Below are 24,585 nucleotides of genomic sequence, written 5' to 3' on the forward strand. Positions count from 1 at the left end.
ATAGAATGTTGTACCAACAGATCTTCTCAGATCAACTTGGTAAAGCATACACTGGATGATTAGCCAAATTTTACGGAACTCAGCTCGAATATGACGCTGTAAAATGTACTAGATGACTGAGATAACAACTGTCCCCATTTTGTAGACGAATAAAAAACAGTGAAGCCGCAAAGAGGACACTAAAGCCGCAGACTAACTTGCAATAAAATTCGAATTTATTTACACAAGGGCGAACATTACTGTTTATAATAGGTATTATCGCTTGTGGAATCTTTTCATATACAAAATGCTCTTTACCCGGACGCCTATATTGTATTCCATACTTTTTGGCACATCGTCGCCGCATGGCGTGCTTTAAGAGAGAAACAAGTGCTTGAGAATAATGCATTACCCATGCGTTTCGCCCCTCTGCGAACCGGTTACAGAGCCATCAAGTGCCCGCATTGGTTGCCCAACGTGCAGTAAACGTGCTAGATATGTGGATGGGAAACAATGACGCAACCCGGCAGGGAGAAAAATCGCCCATCGTGGAAAATATCTGCGACACCTAAAATGACCGACGAATGTAACACAAAATCGCCGGCGTGTGAACGAATACTACATAACAGTCGGCTATCTATAATGTCAAGTCGCTTAAGTGGAATTTGCAGTTAATTAGAACTTATGTACTGGTTCCGGCAGTTTTACAACCAACACAATGAAGGAAATTACTCGCCACTTCGAAGCTGAAACCCAATATATTAACAGGTTAATTCACAGTTTTTTCGAATAAAACGCGTCCAGAGTACCACATTTCTTGAAAACATTCAAAATTTTCACCCTCAAAAGCAGCGCCGTGTGTTCTGTACTGCTGTCGGTGCTATTGCAACTAAAGCAGCGCGAAGTTGATACGGCGGTAGGAGAGTTGAGATTCGCGTCGGAGGTTTTTAACCTTCTTTGTTGCGCCCGGCACCGTGCGAAAAGTTCGTGTAGTGAACACGTCAGGTTTCCATTTTAGCCGTAAGACGCAGGTATCGTGGCAGCCCGAGTCGTAAGTATGACTTTACGACAAAATTGAACATTCTGAATAAAATCCACAAAAATAAAATCCACGTGTTGCGGACTAAGGACAATGTTGTGTTCGTTCGTTTTGTTTGATTGCGAGGTCGGTTAATTAGAAATTTTTTGCGGGCCCCATGGACTTTGTCGGGAGTCGACTGTGTTAAAAAATGCTCGCACCGACCGCAAGTTCATGACGAAACATACTGTAACGAAAGGAAGGTAATAGGTTGGAAATAAAATTAGTCAAATTTGGTCTTGGTGACAATCGAACCGGTACCTTCGCAGCGCTAGACGACAACGCTTCCAAACAAAAACAGAACTTGATTACTTTAGCTGACTTCATTAAAATGGGACCAGAAAAATTCGTGCACGAGAGATGCAAGCCTGCAGTGCCTTCAGGAAGCATAACGTGGTTACTGCCGGATTGTCTTCATTATATTATCATAATGCCTATAAGTGACTATAAAGTACCTACATAGGTATCTGTGAGTACGTATAGGCACCTACATTGTACCTATAAGAAACTAAATAAGTATCCATAAGTACGTTTAAAATGCTACAACTGCTGCCCTATCACGCTGTATTCGTGGTGGTACAGCCACTGAAGCAGCAGTTGGCCCGCCCCTGAATCTGGAAATCTGCTGCCTAAGGTGTCATCAGCTGGGTGCTTTTCGTGTTCATTTGGGGAAGCCAATGATGCTAATGTTGATAGTCATCTGGCTAAAATGGCGGCCCTTAAAACATCTCCATTTGCTTAACTATCAGTATTTTAATAAAATGTACTTTCCTCGAGAACGCAAGGCCTGCTTGGCATCAGATACGCATTTTGACCTGAACCCTGTAAACCCTGGCCTAGGCGGGGTAAGAAAGAGCCGGTTTCAATCCAGACATCCTTCAAAGTGTGCGGGAGTGCACCACCGATATCTGCAATTCAAGTAAGCTAGGGTTGCGCTTCCAGCCATTTTTTGGTTCCGTTGCTTCGTAGAATCAAAAGCGTTTTTTGGTACTTGATAAGAGTGAAGCATTCGAACTGCGCATGCTAAATGTCCGCGCGGAGTCGCCAACACAAAACAGCGTAGTGGAATTGCAAAAATTTCAGCTTCTCTTCAGAGGAGGCTTCATGCCCTTCGCTTTATGTGCACACTCTTAAAAAATTCAGCCGACTCTCTGACCGCACGGGCTGGGGCTTCAGGGGCGTTCGCATCCATTGATTGTGGTCGGCTCCTAAATATTCCAGTAATCGTATCCTAAGTCAAACACCTCAAAAAATTTCTCTCATTTTCCTTTTTTTCTCTCGAAAATGAATAGTTAAAAGCGACAACGGTGCTCGGCCCTGCGAATGTTGAGTCCGCCAACATAACATAAAATTCATTATATAAGACAGCTCTGGCGTGTAGGTGACTTCGGGACACCTAAATTATGTAGCAATAGGGCCTTGCCCCGCCCCCCTCCCCCACACACAGACTTTCTTACATTAGTGTGTGCGCAAACTAAGGCGTGCCACATCCCTATATATACCCACATGATTACGCGAACTCTAAACAATATGCAGCGAATGAGTACGACTACTCAGCAGAAAGATTGGTGATGAGAAATAAATCAGCCGAAAGACTATAACGTGTTGATGTGGGTATTACTCCATGTAAGCTCCTAAAACATAAACAGCTTACCCCTACCAAGGAAAGGAAAAAGTGTAGCTCAACTTCATGCTTGCCGTAATTGTCCAGAGAGCAAAAATGACGCGCCTTGTTAACCATTTCAAAACCAATCCCAATGCAGAAGTTTTGTAACCCCGTTAATAATTTCGAAAGCCCCTGAAATAGATTATAGACGAACGCTTAGGTGAAGGCCATTCTGGTTTGAATTATGTCAAGGAAACAGAGTTTGAAACGGCAGATGTACCAGTATGCAAAAATGCGTTCACTCCGTGGACCAGATACCGAGCGCGAGATTAGTGAAGACATCCAGGATGCTAGACGAAGAGATAAAAAAAGAAAAGTTGGATTTGACTGCCGCAAGGGAGCGACGGAGCACGTGAATCATCGAAAAATATTTTGGTCCTTCAGGGGGTATCCAACTGGTACTGCGAGGACCACTCCACATTACAGCGTGAGGCGAAGCACAAGGAAACTTACCGCTTCAGTGTGTACAGGATGAACGGCAAAGAGAAGAGCAGCCGCGACGCTCGCCTTTGGAGCCACCACCATGGAGCAAACCCTGCAGAAACAAAACGAGCAAAAACTTACACAAGCACGCATTTTCAAGCGTGCTGCCTCAATTTATGCACTTTAGGGCCCAATTCGCATACCTGCCACTTCATTCCAACAAATGCACCATAATATACAAAATGTCATGTAAGCCAAGCATATTAACTTTCATTTTACCTAAGCGAAATGTGGGGATGAAAAATATACTGGTCATGTTTGTGCAACTTCAGATTTTTAAACCATAATCCCGCAGCGTTTACCCGTCGGCCTGTGAGAGCGGCTATCACAGAGCATGGCAGTGATAATGGCGAGAGTACATGCATGTGCGAAAACAACAATTATTGAGAGAGTCGTGGCTGGGGCATCTGTTGCGGCGCCGCAGCTAGACAGCATCGAATTGCGCGTTTTACGTTTCTCCGTAAACTCGTCCATTTGATACTATCGCCGCATAAAATGTCGATCTACCGGATAACAACGCTACACGAATATTTTTTTTTTAATTCGGCAGATTTGCTCGAAGAACTGCACAAACTGCTTTATCTTTACTCTTAACGGGATTTATTTCCCTTTGGTTTCTGGTATGCTTTTTTTTATTTCGAACGCTTCAAAAGCTGGATCATCGTGCCACCTGGAAACGCGCTGAAATAACAGAGAGAAATTATTGGTTAGGGATAAAAGGTTACAGCTTATCAATAGTGATACCAGAACCACATTTTCAAAATTAAAGACATGCAAATTCTACCAAGTTTCAATATTCCCGCGCAGCACTTATCAATGTGTAAATTTACTAATCTGTAAATAGAAATATAATAACAATACACAGTATAACTTGATGATATATAAATTTACACTGATAATTTGAATAAAAAATATTGCTCGACTAGTCATCAATAACTATGATGAAGTGAACGCAAAAGCAATAGGGTTGAACAGTAGAAGTGATATGCCCTATCGGCTTTCTTTTCGGCGTTCCGCTACTCCCGCACACTTAGGCTTTCTACTTTTAAGATTTATTTTGCGCATTTACCAGAATTTAAAATTATGCATCGTTGATTTGCTTCCTTGAGCATTTCCGCTGCTTCTCTGACTTCATTGCGTGAGACATTTGTAGTTTAAATCTATACGGTGGACCCATTTTACAACAAAAACTCTCTCGCGATCTTGCACTAAGCCCGGAAATTGTTGTTCTGTTGCTATAGATAGGATACAACACTCTATGCAAAGATAATGACGTCGGAAGGGAGAGAGAAATTATAAGGATGTTATTTATTGCTGTAATGCGCAGCGGAAACAAACAAACAAACAGCGCGCTCCACGCAATGCATTCATCGCGAATTCCCGGAAATGGAGCTTGAAGCTATGAAAGTGACACAGCGAACGCTTTTCAATACAGTTCTCCCGCGAGCGGAAGTAGCACTGTTTGAATGAACTCCGCTTATCAGACCACTTCCTGTTTCATATGAGCTCTGCCGCTTCCGGAACCTTTCATTTCACTTAGGAAGTCCGGTTGTGGAAGCAACTCCGGTGATGATACAAGCGAAGCAGCGGTATATTTTGGTATTCACAAAATAAATAAACACAAAACTTACACAAGCCTCAAAGGTTGGCATGAATCCATTGGACGCTAAGTGGATTGCAAACTTTGAGGCTGTGTGAAGCGAAAAAAACCCTTGCATGTGGTTGCTTCTCACTCGTTTAGAGAAAAAGCAATGTCGAATACAATTGCCGAAAACTTATTCACATCAAGGTAAAATTATTTCCATTCAAAAGAACTTATTGAAAACAGGCATTTACCTTGTCGCCCAGAACATACGCTGATTACGACAGGTGTGGACCTGTTCCGAAGTGATGTTCATGATTTTTTTACTACGCCAGAAATACTGCTCGTACTGCTATCGTTGCCTGACTAAATCGTTTATGTTCCGGGTACAATGTATGTGAATTCTGTTTAAATACGTCCTTGTATTGTAGTTCATTCATTACGTCAGGTAAAATTTGTCGTTCCCCATGAATTCAGTCACCAGGTAATCTTAACCAGTACAACAGTTTCTGGCCCCGGCTATGACGTAAACAGCGATCACAAAATCAGCGTTGCTGCTTATGCCCCCGTCTATTGTGTGGGACGTACTGTCTTCTACAAAATAACTTCCCCGCTGTGACGTTGGCTCTATTGCACTTCGGGACGGTGTGCACTAGCTTGAGTTCTCTGGTCCCACCTCACAAACTGTAGCAGCTATCATTTAGTTACCTCAGGGGAAAATTCAATCAGACTTCAAGTACCTAGTGGGTGCGTTGTACAAAAATATTCCAACTGCAATCTCACGTCTGCGTTTGTAATTAAAAATTATCGACCTGGTGCAGTGAAGGAACCGACAAAAGGATTCTGAGTCGGCACTCGGGAAATATGGAGTACAGGACACTACCTGTCACTATTACGAAACGCCACAGTAAACATGTTCACGCGCAAAATTATGATACTCCGACACATTGACACTGCTACATTTCCACATACTTACTTTTTCTTGTTTCTACCACTATTTCTTCGATTATTCAAACGTACTATATCGTAACAGCAATCCCTATTACCCGATGTAGCGCTTCCACACGGTTAATCAAAACATATTTCTACAACCTATTTTCGATCCAATTAGAATATAGATCCAAATTATCCAATCCAAATTAGAAATTAGAGATCCAATATTTCTATAACCTGTTTCGATCCAAAAATAAACAGAAGAAAAAAAGGGATCTCATTCGAGCATAGAGCTTCTGGCACCAATCAAAGAACAAAAGTCAGGAAAGGTTCCGGAAAATAAGGCGCGAACAGTCAAAGGCGACAGAACTGAATTCACCTCAGCGATACGTCGCCGTGTTTATACTGGGAGAAGAGACACGGGAGAAGTAGAGCGTGAGAGGTGAGAGGAAGAGAAGATAGGCATTTCAGGGTAGGCATGGCAGAAGACGCGGCTATCGACACGGGAACAGAAGCCAGCAGACACGCAACCAATTCTCTTTTACATTTATCCCGACTCTTACCTAGGCCGTTTTTTTCTAGACTAAAAAAATATTCTAAATTAGACGCTACTACTTATCGGTATTACGCAATCACCCTTCGCCTGTACAGCACCCAAGGCTGTCGTTTGTTGACATGCAAGAATCCGTTCAGGAGGCCTAGTAGTTGTAAAAGTTGCTAGTGTGCTTCTTTCGATGAGTTATTCGGAAGACTACGGTTTTGCGAGCTGGAATGAGGCTAAAAAAGTGACGCCGAACAATCTACGAAAGAAAGTGACTCGAAGCACGCTTCAGGGATCGCCCAGATAATATTGCCATTTAAGTGCCAATAGCATTCAAATGTAAGAACTACGTGGTCGGTTAGTACTTCATCCGTATTTGAGAGACTGACTCGTGCTACTCCAACCATACCTGAGAAAAAGGAGGCAGACTACAGAGTGCAGAAGCACGTTGCCCAGGTGGTAGCCCATCGGTCGCAGCTCATGCAGCCAGTAGTTTAGCCGAAACGTCAGCACGCAAAGGGGCCGGTATGACTTGTGGCTGTGCTCCTGCGTGAGAAAAAATAGCAACAGTTTAATGGCAACGTTGCCCACTTGCCGAATTGCCGTTCACTGTGCGACTGACTTGCTGTATCATTCCCAAAACTCCGGTCTTAAAATCAAATACCGTCAAAGTTTCGAACGCCAAGGAACGACCGACAAGTTCATTTTTCAGCCGGAAATGTTGTACGCCACGAAAGAAACGATAAGTTTATCTTCAAGCCTACGAGACGACGAAGGATTGGATGGGCTGTAGTACGGACTGGAATAAGAGGAGGGGTGCAAGGGCGATGGTTAAGGGAGAAGGGAAACCTGGAAGAGCGAGGGGGCAGTTCGTCCGCCAAAATTTTCAATGCAAGAACAAAATCACTAACGGCATCACATCGCCAGCAATCAGTGATGGCTTGAGGAGAAAATGTTTAGCCCAGCTTACACATAAGGGCGACAACCAACAAAATTCACTTTCCAATTGCTAATCATCCAGAACGTAAAAGCGCCTAACGTACACAATTCCATAGTTCTCAATCATTCCTATCTAAATATTAGGCAGTTAGGACGAGCATGCACGAGACACTCAAACATCCGCTGGTGTCCGTTTTCGACCATGACTGTTGCTCTACTACTGTAAATGCACGAGGCTCGTTGTGCGTTCCTAGCACAGTCTAGCTAGAATAGCGGAAAGGCAACATGCAATCCAGCAAAAGTAACATTTTTCGCTGGCATTTTTTTCGCAGTTGCAAACGAACTCTAAGTTGCTTGGCGACTGGCCAACAAGGTAGGGACAATTTAGGTTGTGCTACAGAAGTCAATACGTTTTTCGACGTTCAGAATGAAGGGATCCGTGTTTGTTAGGCATCCAAGCCTCTATGGTGTGCAACGGGTGTACAGACGCCCACGTGCTGTTTTGCTAACACTTCATGGTTCATGTTATGTAGTGGCATGACGTCGAGTCACATTCAAAGAAGCCTGTGTTAGGAAATTGTCCCTTACCACACGGCTTAACATCAACCTCACAGAACCACCATACGATGGGGACTTTTGCAGAAACAAACGCAGTACCATCATCGAAAACATACAACGGCCACGTGCGCAGAAACAAAAACAGTGTTTAAAGCGCAACACTCATGTGGCGAAATGAAGAACAGACAAAACTTATTTCCTGACCAAAATTCCCCCACTTCGGCAGCAGCAACGAAGAACGTGCGAATGACGTACGAACAGTAAAATGCAAATACCAGATTGCGCAAAGTGCTAAGCATCCCGACGAACGCCGCCGAGATTGCCCGGGCCGGGAACATGTAATATGAGTTCCCGGCTGGGTGTGTTTCGTTTACGACAGCGGAACTCCGAAATGACTTCCTTTCCCCGTTCCACAGGGAAACACGCAACCCACGAAACAAACAGAGCCGTTCCGGACTTCCTAGCTGCGACGGCTACGTATGATTAAAACTTTTGTTCGTGTTTATTGGACATTTGCGTCTCGGTATTCACGCCTCGCGAAATACACAATAATATACTGCGTCATTTTCCCCCCTGCCGTAGAGATCCAAGAGAAAACAAAAGATTGCAGTATCGAGTGGTCGCTGGTTTATGCAAGCGTGTCGTATATTTGCTCAATTCCTGTGTATCCTGCATTCAGCGTGACTGGAATATGTTGGGCAAGGCATAACGTTAGAGGGAGCAAACCGATCTATAATTTACTGCGTGCATGCAGAATTTGCGCCCGAATTGTTGACAACGCGGTAACAGTACCAATGCTCTTTCATCATGGCCACATATTTTTACTAAACTCAAGCGAATCTTTTCTTCGGTATCCTTGCCTATCAGCAATACACTTTAATGCCCGAAGCTCGAACAAGCGCTGTGACGAATTTTTCCCTTTGCTATCAACAAAAAACACAGCTTTTGTGGTATTTTCATGACAGAAACCTGGCTTTTGCTTGATGATAAAAAATTTCACAGCCCTCTATACTACTCGTCATAAAATTGCTATCCCTCGAACCGTAATCACGAGTGTGCGGCCATTTCCACTTCCTTACTCGTAAAATAAAAAAAAGACGTTTTGATCAGGAACTGCCCGTGATAACTTCCGAATCGGTGTGCATAGAACTCGGAAGATTTCCGTTTACCATCCCATGCTAGCAAAAGTGTCCTAGGCTGCATATATTGTTCTCAGTCGTCATCGCTGTCGGACTTCTGTATCGTCCTTACCGCCCTTTCTCAGTACCATTTCATCCGGAAAGAATAAAGTTGGTCATGGGTAAAATTATAATGTCTCAGACGACAACAATCCCGCATGCATTGAATACATCAACCACTTTTTTGGATTTGGCTACCAAATATTAATCAGCCTCCCCGCTAGATCCGTTACTGGCCATGCGGGTACTTTAATAGATCGCATATTTTCAAACATTATATCACCTCAACACTGTGGCGTTCTAGATGTTAGCATCACTGATAATCATCCAATTTTTGTACCGTAAGCTACACTGGCCGAGGTTGAGCAGCTTCGCGTGGACCTTGAAAGGCCGTGCTCCGCCAGCGCGAGGAGCATTGGACTGGATTGGATTAGATTTGGATTGGAATAAATTAGATGAATTTTGAGATTATGCCTTCAGTGTCACCGGAAACGTTCAAATGCGATGCGCTTTGCCCCCATCTTTAGGGCTTGCCTGGCTCGTTCCTGTATCCTAAGAGGCGTGTTCACTCCAGGCCAAGAGTCGGCTGATTCGGAGGTGTGCCCGCAAGGAGTCGGTGCTTATGGCAACACCAAGCCAACGAGAACTCACTAGCGCGTTAGTGTCAGTCGGCACGCTTTCTACCAACTCGCTTGTGGAGCAATAATTGTTACTGCGCAAAAATGGTCAACTCAGTATAGAAAACGTTACCCCAAAAACAACTAAGTCAATTTTAAAAAAAAGATGCGCTCACGGGGATTAAAACAAATGAATTTCAAAACAAAGCGCCTAAAGCCCCAGATCACGCCGCCATAATCGAGCGCTGTTATGAACGGATATATAAGGTATATGTCATATAGCCTGTTTAAAGTTTTATTCAGTTTTATCATTTTAAGCAGCTTTGAGTACTATTTCTTGAATAACGCTCGTGCAGTAAGCGCCCCCAAGTTTCCACAAATATCTCACCTTTAGCGACTGCATTCCTTATATGGGAAAGCGATCGCAAATATGTGGTCTTGCTGCGGACCGCGGTGCTATTTGACCGAGCACAAGAAGTGCTTTGCGCACATGGGTTTTACGCTGTACAATAAAAGTTTCGCTTGATTTTATTTCAATCGTACCTATATTACCTTGGCTAACTCTTCTCCAGCCTTTAATTGGCTTAAGAATTTTCTACTACCATACAAGTCACCGATGCGTCGATAGTGCGCTTGTGTGGAGCTACTTGGTTTTAGAGCTTGATACAGCATACAAACTAACAAGCTAAACGCACATTCTTCCAGGCAAAAATCATGTCGTGGCCTTGTCTCAACTGAGCGAACAAACTGTGACTGCCCGCCGGCGGCTAGCCGAATAAACGCTGGGCCGACTGACTCTTTCGGGGGGTCGGCGGGCCATGCAGTAGCGCAGTAAAGCCGAGCCATCTTGCTTTAAAACCATACTAAACGTTATAAAAAATCAGCAAGGCGGATTCAGAGAGGAAGACAGCGTTGTCGCACTGATTTTTATAGAAAATATATTTCCGTAAACGCTGCGAGAGTAGTCGACCCATGGCCTAGAGAATCCGGAATACAATTCGTCGAAGTAATCCCGAAATGTGTACAAATCGCTTGAGTGTCCCTAGAGATGCGAGTTTGTCTTTTCAAGTCTAGCGTACGTGAGCGTCGCAGGAAGGGGGGGGGGGAAGAGGGGGGGGAGAGGGGGGGAGAGGGGGGGGGGGGAGGCGGAGCTTGTGCCACGATATGCAGCCAGTCGTTTGACAGGTAGATCTGGCCGCTGAGAGTGCCTGCTTCATATTCAAAAGTAATTTGCGAATTCATGGATTCAGACTCTGTTTACCACGTATATATTTTAAGTAGGGCAAAATCTAGTTCCTGCCAAGGGTTCGTGAAACCTAGCATACGTTTTCTCCACTGTGCGTAATTAGAAAAACACACACTGTAGCCACAGCATCGGGTCCGCTGGTAGGACGCGCTTTGGTGTGATAACGTCAGTTCCAGCCTCTGATTTCGCAAGTGTGTGCCGAGCACCACGCGATCACCTCCGCGGGGAAGTACAGAGACAGAGAGAGAAGTAACTTCACTGCGCAGGAGCAGCGCTTACAGAAATGACGTAAAGAAACTTTCCTGTCCATCGTAATATCATATTTTCATAAGCCAACCAGCAAGCCTCATCTTTACACATTCCTGTTGTCGCTGCACCATATTCCGGCTTCATGCAAGCACTCGCTTCTGGTTGCCACCATCTTAGCTTCCTGTTGCGGGTGATGACGTCTTTCTGCGGACGCCTGATAAGCACGCCCTTACAAAAATGGTTATTGAGATTGAATTGAAAGTCAATTGACTTTACTCAGTACATTGTGTTGACAGTCAATTGACTTTGAATAGAAATTTTGTATTGAGTTCTCGTTGAAAATTGGCCGCCGCGTTTCAATTGAAACTCAACGCTGAGTTTCAATTGAAAGTCTATTGACTATAGTCAACATGTCTGTTGATTTTCAATTGACTTTCTGTTGAGTCTCAATACACTTTTCCTGTTGAGTTCCTGTTGTGACGTGTCAATTGAAAGTCTATTGAGAAAAGTATGTTGAGTTCCAGTTGAGTCTGTGTTGACTCTCTATTCATTCTCCTGTTGAGTTCCTGTTGAGAAATGTCAAATGAAAACCTACTGAGCATATTCAAGACAGCCCGTTTGATTTCCTGTTAGTTTTTTGTCAAGTTATTTCAACAATTGCATAGTAAAGTTCAGTTAACTGTACTAAATATATACTAAGTCTGCTTCAATATTGCAAAAACATTCTAAAAACTGTCGTCAAGGTGTCCAATGAGCAGGCGAAATAGTGAGGTGTTGCATGGCAAAGCTTGCTTTATTGCTCACGAAAGCATCACGGGAGGGCTGGAGCCTCGCAGGGTCCACTTGCCTACTTGACTGTGTAGCCTGCAAAATACAAGAAACAGACTTGTTTGTTTGCACCAGTCAAGTACGAAATGATGATTGCATCCCTTCTCATTAAGCATGCTGGTTTAAGTACCTGGCTATTTTGAAAGTTACCTGGCTTGTATGTTTGGAAAGCAGGGAGATAGCAGTTCAACAAATGTATAAGCTTTCCTCAGATTTTAATGCCGTAAGCCAAGCTAGCCGCATCAATTAATTCTACAATTGGTAGGGAGTGGAATGCCTTTAGTTGAATGCCTTCCGCATTAAGGCGCCTGAAATCTACAGGAACGACTATGTTTCAAGGTGGCAGGGAGCCAAAAAATCACCCGCATGGGTCCGTAATCGTGTCTTCCACATCTTTCAGGCCCAAAAGAAATCCAAATAGGCCTATAAAGACTGGTAGAGCCACTACCTGACAGGAGAAACCCCAAACCTGTGCAAAAGCATACCTGTCAACCTGTGGATTTTGTTTTTTGAAATTTTAATGCTTGAAATCTCGTAAAACAAAATTAGAAAATTGTCAACTTGCATGAACTTGTTTACAAAACAAGCCTTGATTAAAAAAAACTAGGATCAGATGGTACTGTAATCTAAAGTTACTACATCAGGCAATCATCGCAAATGGCTTTATGAATGGATGAGCACATAATACTTTGTGCTTACCGACTAGTGGAAAAAAATACATGAACCGTGATGGAAAAAAAACGTGGCAAAAAGAACGTGACAGGAAAAATACATAACTTGAATTTCGCAGTCTTTTACACTCTTGTAACGCTGAAGTATGGTGTGTGCCTTGCAGTACGTTTACCAAACAAGTAGCACTAAGCAGCAGCTTAAAGGGATCATATGAGACATGGGTATATCCACATTTTTGCCTTCATCATAACAATGCCAGAGGGGTATACCAGTATAACAAGGCCGTTTAATGCCAGTTTACACACAAGGAGAACACGAAACAGTTTTGTTTGGTGAGGGGAAAAACATCAGTTTCTGTAAATGAGAAATAATTTAAAAGCTTGTATCCCTTTGCTTGGCGAGATTTTCTATACACTAGCAGCACTAAAACAGTATAGTGATACCATGCCGACCAATCATTTGGGTAATTCCTAGAGGCTGAACATCTGTCCAAACAGATTGACTAAGCCCTCGTGCAATGCCGGTGTAGCATCAGTCAGTGGCACGTCTGATGCCACATTCAGCCAAAATGTTATTCAGTGATTTTGCTATTACTCACACCACATTCAGCCCAACTTATTCAAAACTGCTCCGAGAAAGGCAGTCAGCAGGTTGTGATTAGAAGCAATGGCAAATTTCAATTTACGCTAGCAAGTCGAGCAAGTGCTTAAGTCAAAACTGGTATTCATCAGTTTGAAAGTTTGACGCCTGTGCATGTTCTAGCGCAAGCTGCCTAGCACCTGTGACAAAAATTGGCAAATGAGAAATTCACGGAAAGATACATGGAGAGAATTGGCACTTAGTGGTAAAAGACTAATATATGACAACAGTGTGCAGTCTGTTTCCAACTACTACTAACGCAGCAGGTTTTTTTCTGCATTGGTTTTAAAGCCAAAGTGTCTGCTTGCCTTTAGGGTGCCGAGGTAACACATCAGACTTGTGTAAAGATGTTTTGGGTTTAAACCCTACCTTCTGCGGATACATAGTCTCTATTTTCCAAAAGCAATCAATGAATTTGTTATATTCTTGGGCATTATTTTTTTAGCTGGGATGAAATACGGTTTAGGCCACATTTGTCACTGCTCTGCACTCAGGGAACGCTCTTTCTCCAAGCAATCGTTCAAATTAATACGCAAATATATTGCTGGCTGCCAGCACTTTAGCTTGCAAGTATATTTTACCGCCATGTCTCCTAACTGGTTGAACACACTATCCTGTTTGTGACTGGTAGATCTGCCTCTCAGCCTAGCGCTGTCAGGTGTGCTTGCATGGCACAGTATTCGTGCGTTTGTTATTGATCCGACAGGCACTTGTTCGATTCAACCTCTTTCATTTTTTTTTTCATTTTCGTTAACTTCGTTCTTCAAACATTTTATTTATCTTCATCATGGTGTTCTTTCTTTTTTTATGACACTTCGTACTAGGTAATTCATGGCTGCTGCTCCGTTCTGTAGCGGCACTGCATCTGGGATTTTATTCATTCGTCAATTGCCTTCAAAGGTTTTGTTAGATCTTTAGCTTAAGATACATACAAATATAGAACACGCGAAAGCAATACAGCAGCGCGGAAGACAATAAAACACTGATTGATGTCAAAATGTTGTGTGCCGGTACAATAGCCTCCCCCTTCAATTTGTTACACTTAACGTACAGTATTTTTGCAAGGCTGAAGTGAAATCATACCCTTTAGGTCGATCTGGAGACGGCGGGAATAAAAACACTGTTCATATACCGACAAATAACCAAGTCGTGAGTATCGCCATTCAGGAAGGTCTGCACAACATTTGTCATGATGAAATGTACAGTGTGCGTCAGGCTTGTCTAGGGCAAGCGAGCGCACGGCTCCGGAGCGTGCTGGCGACATCTGCTGATAACTGCTGGGTTAGAGATAGCTTGCCATTGCGCGTGCGCGGATCTCGGACAGGGTCGGGCCGGTCGTCATTTCGCATGGGCCACTGTTATTTGCAGACGCCACCACCCACGAGGGGCACTGGTCTTCCCCAGTGCCAGCCATGAGCGGTGACAGGCCAGATAGACGCGCCGTTTGACGCGTTTATCGCAGGCAGTTACGTAATCGCATAAAGCAACGAGCGCCAATCTTCTGCATCTCAAGCGCACCAAACGGAAAGCACGCAACAAGAATTCACTGCAGGGATTTCGGTCGAACCTGTTGTGCGATTACGTAAGTCCCTGGGGTGATAATGCACCGCGTCAAATAACGCACTGATCTCCGGCGTCACCGCTCACGGCTGGCACGAAGAAAAGCACCCGTTGCGGGTGGTGGTGTCTCCAAATTTTAGAGGCCAAAGCTGAACGACGACCGGCCAGGGCCTGTCCGAGATCCACGCACGCGCAATGGCAAGCTATCTCTAACCCAGCAGCTATCAGCAGATGTCGCCAGCATGCTCCGAAGCCGCGTGCTCGCTTGCCCTTGACAAGCCTGACGCGCACTGCACAAGAGCGCTCGGAAAGAATGAACTTACCTTATAACAACGTCGCTCCCAGCGGGGCTCCCAGCGTGGTGAAATTGACGGATTCCAAAGCGTGGCTAACAGGGATGGTAACACCTCACTTCGCAAGCTTCTTCACCGTACGATCACAGCGCACAAACACAACACGACACACAAAGGATGTTCACCGGCGGTAGAAGAGCGCATACGATGGCTTTTCCTTCAATAAATTCGATGTATCGCCAGCTGCACTGCAATGTCTGACCTTCGATGCTGGTTGAAAAGATTCGCACACGGCACATAAATCGCCAACAACACGAGGAAAGCTATAAATTTGCACAGAACAGCGAGAACGACCGCACGACCGCACCACGCCGGACCCCGCACATCCGGGATTGCGACCAAGCGACATTGGCTTGGTTTCAAGTCGGTTTGCGATGGCTATGCCACAGCTACGCATTCTTGTGAAAACTGAGCGTGAAAACATTGACACGAGATATCAAAAAAACCTACGGCGGCTTGTGAGTCCTATGTTAATATTTACAATAATTTTTTATAGAATTATTACCAACCCATCTAGCAGCAGTAATAATATTATATTGCAGATAACCGAACTCCGCCGAGGTCGCAATGTTGGCTGTCAGCGCCACTGGCGGCAGTGGCAACGCCGCGTACTAGACATTCGTGACAGCGCGGTCACTTCAGCTTAGCGTGGGAGGGTGCCAGAGGAACCAAAAGAACTGGTTATCGCCGGGTGTGGTGGTGGATGGCACGTCTTTTGTGTCCGGGCGCCCGCTTCGGCGAACTGCAGCAGGAGAGGACGGAAGAATTCTGGAAAGTCCAATCTTTGAAAACAGCTTCAAAGTTCTTGATCTGCTTGCGGGCGCAAGATATTTGCTAGGCGCTTGTGTTTGAGAAACGTAGTCCGCGGACGTGTTGACATCGTTAGCGAGAGAGCGGTTCGGAGTGTAACAAGCGGCACGCCAGCCCACTAATTTGTTCGGGTTCTCTTTTTTTTTTTTTTGTAGTGGCGTGAAGCAGTGTCAGGCTCGTTCTTTCTTTTTGTGACCCTGTGCAGTAAAGATGAGTTGTTAATCAGCGCTTCAGTTTGTCTTTCTTCATTGTTTTCTTCGTTTGTTCGTTCGTTCAGTTCGTGTGAGCGGCGGCGCCTTGGACTGGCGTACGGAGTTCTTTTGCAGTGAAAGAACTGTTTTCACCTGTTTTAATAGAGCGTAGATGCGCGTTTGCTCCTTGTGGAATTCTCTGCATTCCACATTGCTGTTCTACTGTTGTTATCATAGACAGTTCACGGTATCCTCAAGGAAAGTTATGTATGACGGGGAATAGAACTCGCGTCCTTGGGCTCAGACCACGGCGGGGTGCGCGAGGGATAACTGGAGTAATGAAGTTCACGAGTGAACGACGATGAGGCCAAGCCTGCGTTCGCTTGTTTTAAAAGTTCGCTGTGTACAAAAATTTAATTGTTCTTTTTTCGAAGTTTAGGGATTTACACCAAAGTTTTGCTGTTTTTTTTTCTGAGTGTTTATAGGCACAATTTCGTCACTGGAATATTCTTGTGCGTTTGGGTTTGTGAGATAAGTATTCATTTCTGCAAAACAGCGCTGTTAGTATCGTGCCTCCACAGAAAAACACTGAATCATCGCACTAGGATGCGATGTCACATATGCCTTTTGTAGATGTAGCAGATTGAATCGCGTTTTAAATGTACCTCCTCCCCACCTACCTTCCCGGAACACAAGGTATCACAGCATTGTATGTGTGAAAAGAGGTAGGGGGAGTGACGACTTTTTTTTGTCCCCAGAACTGGGACCCGAGATGTGTAGCCTCCCCCCCCGCCTTTCCGTTTTTTCCCGGCGAGATATGCATGCTTCATGATTCCGCTCCAACTTTCCCGGAAGACTGACTTCGAATATGTCCACTGCCGCTAAAGCGGAAGCTTAGCAGCAGTAGTGGAGATTGCTCACTCATTATGTCAATGCGTGCTAAGGTATAAAGAAGAAAATGCGCTGCTATAGCAAGGAAACGATTCCGCGGGAGTCACGTGCCAGAAGAGATGAGTCACTAGAGTTTTGTCAATGTTTATTTCCATTGTTTTGTGCAAAGCATGTTGCGGCAGTATTTGAGGAAATGCAGTCAAAAATTGTCCAATATAATTGATTTCCCCACTTAGCAGGTATAATTATTATTTGGGCGAAGATGCTGCCAGGCGTTGCGCTGCTGAGCACGAGGTCGCGGGTTCGATTCCCGGCCGCGGCGGCCGCTTTTCTGATGGAGGCGAAAAGCAAAAACGCCCGTGTGTGCGAGATTTCGGCGCACGTTAAAGATCCCCAGGTGGTCAAAATTAATCCGGAGCCCTCCACTACGGCGCGCCTCATCGTCTGCGTTGCGTCGGCGCATTAAACCCTACAATCAATCAATCAATCGAAGATGCTGCTGGTAAAGGCTACTGGCCTAAGGAGTTTTATTAGCTTTGAAAATTAAGCTCGAACCATAAAACATGGACAAAAAAGAAGGACACTGGTATATATTTAAACAACGTAGCACCAACTAGCTCGACTCTCAATTTTACTTTATTTTTGTCAGTAGAAACTCTATTGAGTTTCAATTAAACGAAGTCATTTGATATTCCGTTGAGTTTTGTCCATTGAAACCTTGTTGACTTTTTATTGACTGCACTCAATAGAAATGTCAATGTATAATAAAAAAACATAAAAGTAACCTAGTAGTCTTAATTCAGCAGACACAGTGGGCAGCGCTGAAAAAAATAGCCCTTCAAAGTGTATGTTTCAGCCTGATGAGTTTTGTCAATTGGTTCTCCAAAGAGTTTCAATAGACTGGTGTCAATTATTTTTGTATTGCTTTTTCTCAATACAAATCCTTTTGAGTTTCTACTGACACATCTCAATAGCCAATTGAGTTTGAATTAAGTTTCTGTTGATTCAATTAAAACTCAACAGGAAAAGAATTGAAACTCAAAATCCATTTTTGTAAGGGCGGCTGATAACCGAGGCAGCTGCAAAGCAACTAGCGGCACCAAAAAATGACGCAATAAGCCTGATAACACTGTCGCATTAAAAAGAGGTATACCTTTGCACACAGCTTAGCAATTCGGGAGCACGCCGCCAAGCTTTACGGCGGACACATCTATACAATTTAGCGTTGATTCTGTTTGCAAAAGCGTTACAATGCCAGCAATGCACAACGACAAGAAACGACCTGGTTCGGACAAGGTTTTCCTTTTTTCCAAGTAACCACTTTGGACAGTATAATGAATGAAAGAAACGTTATTCCAGTTTTGGAGGGTTAGCTGTCTGTTTGCTCTGGATGGGAAAACGCCTGTCGCGAGAACGCTATCCTGTCATCGTCTCTTGTTCTCGATGTGTATCGCTTGCACTAAGCTGGTTCTTCAAAACACCTCCTTGTACCATTACAAGGACTACGTACTATGTATTCAGGGCATATACAACGAACGATTTCGGAACCAAATTACCTGGACTTCTATGCAAATTCTGAATTCTGGCTCTCTGCGAGGCGCCAGCAGTGGTGCCCTTACAATTATAAACATAACTAATTTACAGAGTTACGATTACGACAAGGCAGGGCATACAACTGCAGCAGTCGAAAATACGAATACAAGACCACCAAGCATTCATTCTGCTGTGAGTGAAGTAACCAAGTACTTTCCTCTGATTGCCTTTCGGAAGTACGACTGTTAATTCTTAGGCAATATTATTCGCCTTTGCTCCCACTAGTTATTTCATCATGCCTTTTCTCGCGCATGTATTGTAATGCGAGCACGCGTTTTCATCACTAAGTAAACCGGAGGGCAGTAATTCTAATGACCGTGCGTCACATATTGGATAAGGCGCACGCGACAGCCTTATCGTCATATAAAAAGTACCTAAACAGAGTTTACACGCAACTGACAATTTCAAACACGACGACCCGCCCTATCAGGTCGTTGAGACGGCCGTCCTGAAGGGCCAAGGTTCAGATCGCTGTTTTATGATCTATCAGGTCCATCCCTAACATTGGACATGCTGATGCATTGATTAATTCTCAGCATTCGACGAACAGTGTGTGGTTTATCCTGGTCTAAATGTTAGCGCATCCCATCATTGAGCGAAACGGTTATCGATTTGCTCTATCTCAGCACACCCGACAATTCGGTTCTGTGCCCGCCCGCCCATTGGTCCAAGTCAGCTGCTTTCTCTACAAATCGTTCCAGCCGTACAGAAATCCAGCGGATGCTCCTTTCAACGGCAACAACGTCAGCTCACTTGCCTGTAGTGCTAGACGTAATGTAGGATGGCCGACAAGTCATCTGTACACGCAGCAAGTAAGAGCTGACTACGACCGCCGAGCGGAAGGAAGCAATGCGTAAATTTGTGCAGGTGAAGTTGCAATACCCAGACTTTAGCCGGTATGTAAGCCAATTCCTCCCATGTCACCAAGGAAGGATCGATCAATGATCGTTAGGCAATCTAATAACGTAGCTGCCACAACCAGTCAATACAGGCGTGCATAAGCGAGGGAGACATCGTGAGCCATAGCTTCGTGTTTGTGGTAGCGCCCGTAATTGAGTTGGCGTCTTCGCAAAATCGATCGTTGATAGATCGCCCTACCTTCCGTACACGTAGCCGGACCGCCGCAACGACGCCTTTATAGACCGCGAGTAACCCACAAGAAAGACCTTACCGCGTGTCCACGATCGCGACAAGCCTTGATTAGCATTTGCGCAGAGGCTGCAGGACTGTATTTATTACACCAAGGGAAGAAAAAGTAAAAATTGGTGGCTTCACTTTCCCTGACAACGCTGTGAGGTGAATGACACCACCCACGTAACGAAGAAGCACCTGCCGCCTGCCAAGCACATCCCACTTTCACCTGCCCCTTCGCCCTCTTTCACTGCCTCGTTATTCTTATCGCCAGGACAAACAGATTTCAGCCCCCTCGTGCGAGTTTTAGTACCACGGAAACGCCTTGTGGGCACGAAATACCGTATTTGCAGTATATAACACGTACCTTTTTGTCACTGAAAGTAGTTTTAAAATTTGAGTGCGCGTTCCCATCGGGCACGAAACCGCAGTCGGCTTTTCGTGTTGCCCGATTTCGTTTTATTGTCAGGTGGAGCTGCAGGAGGCAGTTTATAAAGCACAAACAATTTCTTTTCACCGGTTGCGTGTGGCAAATAAAATTTCTCCTAGAATGTACGCAGTGCCGCGTCTTTCACACAGCGCGGTAGAATCGGTGTAAAATTATTTTTTTAGAATTTTCATAAGTAAACTTATCTGAGTCTTACAACCGGGCGCGCGTTAGAATCGTGTCATTACGACAATCGTAACCTGAAACATTGAAAACCCCACAGGCTTTCGTTCGCCAGTGAGGTTTCTTGCGTTTTTGAAGTCACAACGGCCACAGAGGACGGCGGGCTTGGAACACGGACCAAAAAAAAAAAAAAAGCCACGTTGCTTGGTTGAAATGTTCTTCCTTCAGTATTACATTGGCGCTGAGATTGATGTGATGACACATCAATCTCATCTTTTTCTACCATATCCGTCCTGGCACAAGTGCCATGGAGGTTTGTTTAGAGAGATTTCATTTTTCCTGCGTTTTCCTCGAAAGGTCCGAAAACAGAATCCGCGGATGGTGTGTGTCCCGCTGGCTCCGGGTGCAGCTCGCCTCACGGTCTTTCACTAGCCAATCGGCAAGTTGCTCGGACGTTTCTTGGGCACGCTTGCGACGACGGGCGGCGGCAAGCGTACACTTATCCGCCGAAATGTCATTCTCAAGGTTTTCCTCGCGTTTTGGGGGCATTTCTTCGCGTCTAGACTTGCCACTTCATCACCAATAGCATGGTTGTTCAGGGATGGAAAATCGCGTAACTGGCGCCATCCCTTCCACAGCTATGTCAACTCCGCACACAATAAAATTCGACGCCGTGTAATGGCGGCAAGAAGCACCAACCGCGCAACGTAACCACGCAAATATTTCTGCTGACAATAGCCGCGCCGCCCCTCTCTGGCCCTGAGAAACACACAAAGTTGTTCTCCAGTTACAGTGGCAGACCGCGACTTTTTGTACGACCAAATGTTTTCTACTGCGGTCGTAGTATTTCATTTGTTATCTCAGCAGTCAGGCATCATTGTAAATTTTCATAAATTTCATAAAGGTACACTGCAAACATCACTTACATATTGATTTTCTGCCGGTTATATGCAGAATGTTTTGTTTGCGCTTAACACTGTTGACAAGAATGAACACTGCCCCCTGATTTATATCTAAAAAATGGTTTCGTCTGTATAAACGTCTTGTTTACTATTTGCTTTCACTTTGGCCGAGAGGCTGAATCGAGCGCCAGACAGGCATGCACATATACAGGCTGGCAGACCAAACTTTTTGCGTTCAAGTATCCCAAGAAAGGCTATCCCCTTTAAAAGTCCCCTTAAAATCATTGTACAGGTCCAGGCGTGAGGTGGCGCACCTTTCTCTGTCCTGTTGGTACACAGGTGTTGTCTGGCAACACCGCGGATGAATCGTGGCTGATAGAACCAAAACAATCAAGTTTCGCATCCGATTCGCTGTGCACGAACGCACAACTGTCTGTCATCGGGAATGGCCCGTCCAATACATACTTCCTTAAAGTGTAGCCGTATTTTACAGAAGCGTAATTGACCGTGTTTTAAAAAGAGTTCACCACAAAATTAACCTAAATATGTAGAATAAGCCTACCAAAGCGCAAATAATTTGGATGAGACTACGGCCGAAATATTCTTGCAAGTTGACTAAGAATTATTAACTGCGTATGTATTTACCAATGTCAGAATAGCGCTCGAAACGCAGCAGTTCTTAATTAGGTGAATTTTATAAAGTCAGTATAGTATTAAACAATGTGCCCTTCACACGTCGGTATGAGGTAAAGTGATTAGAGCATGCACAGTATCGGCATTGAAATTTGGCCTTAACGTGATGAAGGCACCCCTGGTCAAAGCCAACGTTTTAATTAATTAATTAATTAATTAATTAATTAATTAATAATTAAATGCTGGAAGCTCATTGAAGGGTACAAGCACGGGAAGCATCCCAAAAAAATTCATATACACAATACCTGTGGCACACTGAGGAAAATAGGTGTAATACTTAAACATGAATGCATCGAAGTCACAAAAAATACACAATACACGCAGAGCACTGATGAAAATAGACTGAATACATACACAGAATACAAACATAATTTGCATAAAAATGCCATTCAGGATTGCGGGTACTACCTAGCTGCACATTTTGCAGCTGTGCCTATTATGTAAACCATCGCGTGGGGCGGCTTGCTATCCATACTAGCACTTCTTTTTAAATTTCCAGCCCCATAAAATACGCTATTTATATTATCATTGCCCATTAACTCTAAAGCCAGCGCAAGCGTACCTATGCCAACGGTAATGTTTAAAAAGCTTCAAAAACTTTACAATGGTGTTGTGCAGTATGAACTGCATATCTTTCTCCTATAAGAGAAAACAACGCCAGAGTCCCAGTACGCTAGATGCTAAAGAGGCTCCAAATATTATTCATCTGCAAACCTAGTTAAATTTTCTTTTGTCTAAGATCCCCATTGTTTTTGCACTTGTGAGACCGATCAGTGAGGCTGGGGCTTATTATTGTACCCACTACTAACATTACCAAAAGTATTGGCCTACCTTGTGAATAGGCGTCCCCCAGAAGTCGTTAGCGAACAGGCGGCCAATGGGCGTGGATGGCCTCAAGTCCCTGTTGTCGCGCACCGCTGAGGCGTCGTCGAAGACGAATCCGCAGCCTAGTGCGTTTGCATAGCACAGCCACGAAAGGGCGCCGACGACCAGGTACCAACGCCAACCGACGTGCCGAGATCGGCGCCATATTGGTTCACGTCCGGGAGAGGAGCATGTCTGTGAAGGAAAGGGTAAAGACGTGCCCTTTGCTGTTAAAACGACAAAATAAAGTGAACAATGACATTCACGCGTCAGTGAAGTCCACAAAAGCGAAATAAAGCCAGATGATTACTCCACACCTGCTGCTGCACTTGAAAGATAAATAAAACAATGCTAAATCAGAGAACTCTGTAGCTGATCACAGTACGAATCCCCGAACACGATACGCAAGCGCCGCTTGATGTATAGAGGTCGGAAATCTCACGAAAGTTAATTGGAAAGAATACAAGTATAGGTTGCGCATAATCAGTTCATACTAATAGAATTAACCATATACATACAGCCCCCACGTATTGAAAGTATGTACTTCCCTCTTCCATCACTGCATCCTTAGACGTGCTCTTTAGTTACAAACTAGGATAAAATGAGTACCACAACAATTATGTGTCCGTTACCGACGAAAATTACTCATCCTTAACAAACGGGCTCGAGTCGGATAAGTTTTATAACACCATCAATATCAAGGGTGCGGGTTGGGGGTTGTTGAGATGCACTGAAGCGAGAAAATACCGCTAACGCCGACGATAACAAAGTTTGTACCGTGAGTACAAAGTGAGTACAAAGTGAGTACACTGACAACGATACCGTTTATTACAATATATAGAATATAACGATGAACAGCTATGGCACCGTCAACTTTTGTATTCTTTCTATGGTAAAATAAACCGCTTATTACAATGCTCCAGTGCCACGATATCGGATATAACGATTGAATCCGGTCATATTGTGCACCAAAAGTGTAACAGTGAACGACGCGGTTGCGCAGCCTACTCAGGTAGAGTCTTTGTAGGAGGCCCAATGCGTGACACAGTCTCTCGGGGACTTTGTTTCCGCCAAGGACATTTACCTCAGAGGTGAAGCACCTATAGATACTCTTGGAAAAGATTTGCGCTAGCTTCACACGCAGCAAACAAAGTTGACCGACTGTGGCTTATTTTCCACAAATTAGTAGTAGTACGACCTTGCTGGAATGCGAATAAAATGTTTTGAGCTATGTTCCGCATTTTATTTCGCAAACCGCTTATAACAATTACCGTTTATAACGATAGGATTTACTTGGCACTTGAATATTGTTTTAAATGGACTAGACTGTATACGGCTGCATGTGCATCTTGCTGTATGCGCGTTCGTCCATGTTAGCGCTATATTTGTCCCATAAACTAGCTGGCTTGACGATTCATCGGTTATGTTAATATTTAGAGAATACACCAGAAAGAAAACTAAATGAACAGTATGTGTTAAATAAAGGCGAAAATATTCGTTCACATCTTCCGAATGCACACGTTTGTACGCTTATCCACAATCACTTTCTATTTCGCTTGTTTCCACATACCGTCACATACCGGCACTAAAGCGCAATAGCAAGATACGAAAATAAATACATATGTTACAAGAAGGTAGCAGCAGCAGAATGGATACCGATAGACGGGTCTAGCAAAAGCGAAAGACCAAATAAATGGCTACCGCTTAGTTAAGCTAACTCTGGCCTAGTCAGCTACCTCATCTAACCCAACCGAAACTTTGGCTTAGCCTGGTGAAGTCGCTTGGTTAGCCTTTGTTTT

General features: G+C 44.3%; 1 protein-coding gene and 1 long non-coding RNA gene across 4 annotated transcripts in view; both read right to left on the bottom strand.

The window, feature by feature from the left end:
• The window catches only part of LOC144141113 (protein O-mannosyl-transferase Tmtc3-like), a 232,620-nt gene that overhangs the window by 47,653 nt on the left and 160,382 nt on the right, over positions 1-24,585 (bottom strand). For all 3 annotated transcript variants that reach the window (XM_077672639.1, XM_077672640.1, XM_077672641.1), the window contains 3 exons: positions 22,754-22,981; positions 6,672-6,808; positions 3,177-3,258 (listed from right to left, as the gene is read on the bottom strand). In XM_077672639.1, coding sequence (XP_077528765.1) covers positions 3,177-3,258; positions 6,672-6,808; positions 22,754-22,981 — 447 coding nt within the window. The remainder of the gene's footprint in view (positions 1-3,176; positions 3,259-6,671; positions 6,809-22,753; positions 22,982-24,585) is intronic.
• Positions 11,824-15,564, bottom strand: LOC144141114 (uncharacterized). Its single transcript, XR_013316438.1, has 2 exons — positions 15,072-15,564; positions 11,824-11,913 (listed from the first exon to the last, which is right to left on the bottom strand). It is a non-coding gene; the product is annotated as an uncharacterized LOC144141114 (long non-coding RNA).

The sequence above is a fragment of the Haemaphysalis longicornis genome, unplaced genomic scaffold, assembly GCF_048455015.1.
Source record: "Haemaphysalis longicornis isolate Haplotype H1 unplaced genomic scaffold, Haemaphysalis longicornis Haplotype H1 scaffold_6, whole genome shotgun sequence".
Taxonomy (NCBI): Eukaryota; Metazoa; Arthropoda; class Arachnida; order Ixodida; family Ixodidae; genus Haemaphysalis; species Haemaphysalis longicornis.